The sequence below is a fragment of the Engystomops pustulosus genome, chromosome 6 (assembly GCF_040894005.1).
Source record: "Engystomops pustulosus chromosome 6, aEngPut4.maternal, whole genome shotgun sequence".
Taxonomy (NCBI): Eukaryota; Metazoa; Chordata; class Amphibia; order Anura; family Leptodactylidae; genus Engystomops; species Engystomops pustulosus.
In genome coordinates, this window is record NC_092416.1 from 54,178,285 (window position 1) to 54,182,371 (window position 4,087).

Below are 4,087 nucleotides of genomic sequence, written 5' to 3' on the forward strand. Positions count from 1 at the left end.
AAACTTAAAGGGCCAGCGCACCGCTGATTGGTGCTTGCCGGCCTCTCCTAGCATTCCCCAACAGATCTTTGTGCTATATGCCTAAGAGAAATAATAATAATTCTTTATTTATATAGCGCACAGAGATTATGCAGTGCTGCACAAAGCATGTCAAATTGGTCCCTGTCCCCATAGGTCTCACAATCTAAACAACCTAACAGTATGTTTCTGGAGTGTGGGAGGAAACCGAAGTATCTGGAGAGAACATACAAACTCTTTGCAGATGTTGACCTGGGTGGGATTTAAACCCAGGACCCCAGTGCTGCAAGGCAGAAGTTCTACGCACTCAGCTACCGTGCTGCCTATAAGCTATTCCTGTATATTGACCTACTGTATATGGACCTGTTCCCGTTTTCGCTCCTCCGCTGCCAGCCCTGACCCCAAACCTTTGCCACCTGTCATGACCTCCTGCTTGTCCCCGACCAAGAACTTGCCTTCTGACTCTGTACCTTGCCTTGGCTGCTATCGCGGACAAAGTCACACCTGTGGTATGACCTGGTGGTACCACACCGCAGAAAGTCCAACCTCCTTTGCGGCAGGCTCTGGTGAAAATCGAGTGCCATATACATTGCGGTCCCAGATGTCAGCTTGTGTCATTGTCCGTGGTGGTCCACTACACCTGAAACCTGACACACAACATACCAGAAAATGGAAGAAACTGGGTACATGCTGTTTAGGACTAGGCAACAGGTACTTGACGCATAGTAAAACAAAAAGAGTAGCACACCAAAATTAAAGAGAAAATATTGCAGTGGATTATTTATTCCATATAGAGGAGCAACATATTGGGGCAGATTTACTTACCCGGTCCGTTCGCGATCCAGCGGCGCGTTCTCTGCACTGGATTCGGGTCCGGCCGGGATTCATCAAAGCAGTTCCTCCGCTGTCCACCAGGTGGCGCTGCTGCGCTGAAGTCCGCTGGAATGCCTCGAAATACACCGGCCTATCCAGGATGAAGGTGAGTGAAATTTTCGCGACACAATTTTTTTTTTAAATGGGGCAGTTTTTCCGAATACTTCGGGCTTTCGTTCGGCCACGCCCCCCCCGATTTCCGTCGCGTGCATACCGGCGCCGATGCGCCAAATTCCGATCGCGTGCGCCAAAAACCCGGGGCAATTCAGGTACAATCGGCGCAAATCGGAAATATTCGGGTAACACGTCGGGAAAACGCGAATCGGGCCCTTAGTAAATGACCCCCATTGGCTCAAACAGTTAGCCTTTCTCAAGGCTTGAGAAAGTCTTGCTGAGTGAGCTGAAGCGTTACTCCTCAATATGGAATAAATCCACTCCAGTATTTTTCACTTCATTTTTGTTGTGCTCCTCTTTTCTAGATAGATAGATCGATAGAGATATACATAGATACATATAAAACATTTTTTACAGCTAAAAGCAATGGACAATGCCTCTACCTGCAGCTAGCTACAGCTAGTACAAAAATAGCTCAGAATTCTTTTAGCCGTAGAAATATATTTTTGATATTTAATTTGACATCTCTGTTTCGCAGACTGTATATGAAAGGGTTTAGAAGTGGAGCAATAACTGTATACAGTAAAGAAACTACAGCGTTTTCTCCAATTTTGTAGCTCGACTTAGGTCTAAAGTACATAAATATTACTGATCCATAAAATATAGTAACAACCATTAAGTGAGAAGAGCAGGTTGCAAAGGTTTTCTCTCTGCCTGATGCAGATCGGAGTTGTAGAATTTTTGAAATGATCTCCACATAGGAAATTATTGTTATGATGAAGGAACCAATTACAACACAGCCACCAATGACAAATACTACAAGAATATTGACCCAAATGTCCTGACATGAGAGCCTGAGGACTGGTGGAACATCACAGAAGAAATGGTCTATTTCATTAGATCCACAGAACGGTAATGAAAAGGTGAAAGCCGTGTGTATCAGAGCATTAGCTGCACTTATGACGTATGATCCCACTACATGCCTGATACATGTTATGTCACTCATAATCACAGTATACAGTAGAGGGTGACATATGGCGTTATACCGGTCATAAGCCATGGCTGCCAGCATGTAGCATTCTGTTCCACCAAACAGCAAGTAACAATACATTTGTATAGCACAACCAGAGAAGGAGTTGACTTTACATTCTGACAGTAAATCCGACAACATCTTAGGGACCGTACATGACACATACAGGATTTCCAAGAAAGCAAAATGAGCAAGAAAAAAATACATTGGAGTGTGGAGGCTTGGACTGAGCTTATATGTAATGATTATAGTTAGATTTCCACAGAATGTAATTATATATGTACATAGAAAGATGGGAAATAAGAAAACCTGATGGTTGGTTACTCCTGAAAACCCTGAAAGAATAAATCCTGTTATCATTGTATGACTGATATTCATTTTCTTTTATTATCTCTAAAAATGTTCAGAGACAGTCAAATTACAGAAAGTGTATTCATGTATGCTAGAGAAAAACTGAAACAAAACATGACACAATATGCTGGGATTATATTTTAGTATTAGAAGGCAACTGGGAAACTAGGACCACCGTCCCCTAGGTTTTGGCTTTAGGTCAAGATCCCCAGGAAAAGCACAGTATCTTCATCCACAGAAAACACACCTATCTCTTTGCCACAGGCTTCTTAGTCCAGCAACCTACAAGGAAGGAGAACAACACAGAAGACATCAGCAGTGCTGTACAGGTAGAACAATGGGCAGCGAGAGACAGGAGGCTACATTCATTGTAATTAGAGATGAGCGAACATACTCGTCCGAGCTTGATGCTCGATCGAGCATTAGCGTACTCGTAACTGCTCGTTGCTCGGACGAGTATTTCGCCCGCTCGAGAAAATGGCAGCTCCCGCCGTTTTGCTTTTTGGCGGCCAGAAACAGAGCCAATCACAAGCCAGGAGACTCTGCACTCCACCCAGCATGACGTGGTACCCTTACACGTAGATAGCAGTGGTTGGCTGGCCAGATCAGGTGACCCTGGGATAGACTAGCCGCTGCCCGTGCTGCTCGGATCATTCTCTGTCTGGATGCCGCTAGGGAGAGAGCTGCTGCTGCTCAGGGAAAGCGTTAGGGTGTTCTATTAGCTTACTGTTAGGCAGGAGTGATTCTTAAAGAACCCAACAGCCCTTCTTAGGGCTACAATAACGTTCTACTTTTTTTTTTTTTATTTGCATCTAGTACCATTTTGTGAGGAATTAGCAGGGGGACTTGCTACCGTTGTGTTTAGCTCTTAGTGACACACATATCCACCTCAAACACCAAAGTGGGAAAATTTATTAGGGGTTTGAGTAGAATTAGGCACAGTCTGCCAGTTTCTTTTTATTTTACGTTTATTTTTTTCATAACTCAGCGTCATCTCATCTGGCATAGTAGTGTGCTGTAATACTTGGCTAGAAAATAGCCATAGGAGAATACAAACGTCTTAATTACGCCTGCAGTAGCGTTATATATATTTGATTTCTGGTTGATCTGCTGGTGGCTGTACTTGCTGCAGTGCATCTACTATCAAATTGGGAGCAATTTGGAGTCAGACTTGCGACCACTGTGTTTTAGTGACGCACATATCAAACGCAAAGACCGAAGTGGGAAAATTTATTAGGGCCCGGGGTTGTATTTCAATTAGGCACAGTCTGCCAGTTTCTTTTTATTTTACGTTTATTTTTTTCATAACTCAGCGTCATCTCATCTGGCATAGTAGTGTGCTGTTATACTTGGCTAGAAAATAGCCATAGGAGAATACAAACGTCTTAATTACGCCTACAGTAGCGTTATATATATTTGATTTCTGGTTGATCTGCTGGTGGCTGTACTTGCTGCAGTGCATCTACTATCAAATTGGGAGCAATTTGGAGTCAGACTTGCGACCACTGTGTTTTAGTGACGCACATATCCATCGCAAAGACCGAAGTGGGAAAATTTATTAGGGCCCGGGGTTGTATTTCAATTAGGCACAGTCTGCCAGTTTCTTTTTATTTTACGTTTATTTTTTTCATAACTCAGCGTCATCTCATCTGGCATAGTAGTGTGCTGTTATACTTGGCTAGAAAATAGCCATAGGAGAAT

The 4,087-nt window shown here is 43.4% G+C and overlaps 1 protein-coding gene across 1 annotated transcript; it reads right to left on the reverse strand.

Moving 5' to 3' along the window:
• Positions 1-1,480: 1,480 nt before the first annotated feature.
• On the reverse strand, positions 1,481-2,413 carry LOC140065693 (olfactory receptor 5G9-like). The gene has a single exon (XM_072113271.1). It carries the CDS (start codon positions 2,411-2,413, stop codon positions 1,481-1,483), a length of 933 nt encoding a protein of 310 aa, XP_071969372.1.
• Between the last annotated feature and the right edge of the window lie 1,674 nt (positions 2,414-4,087).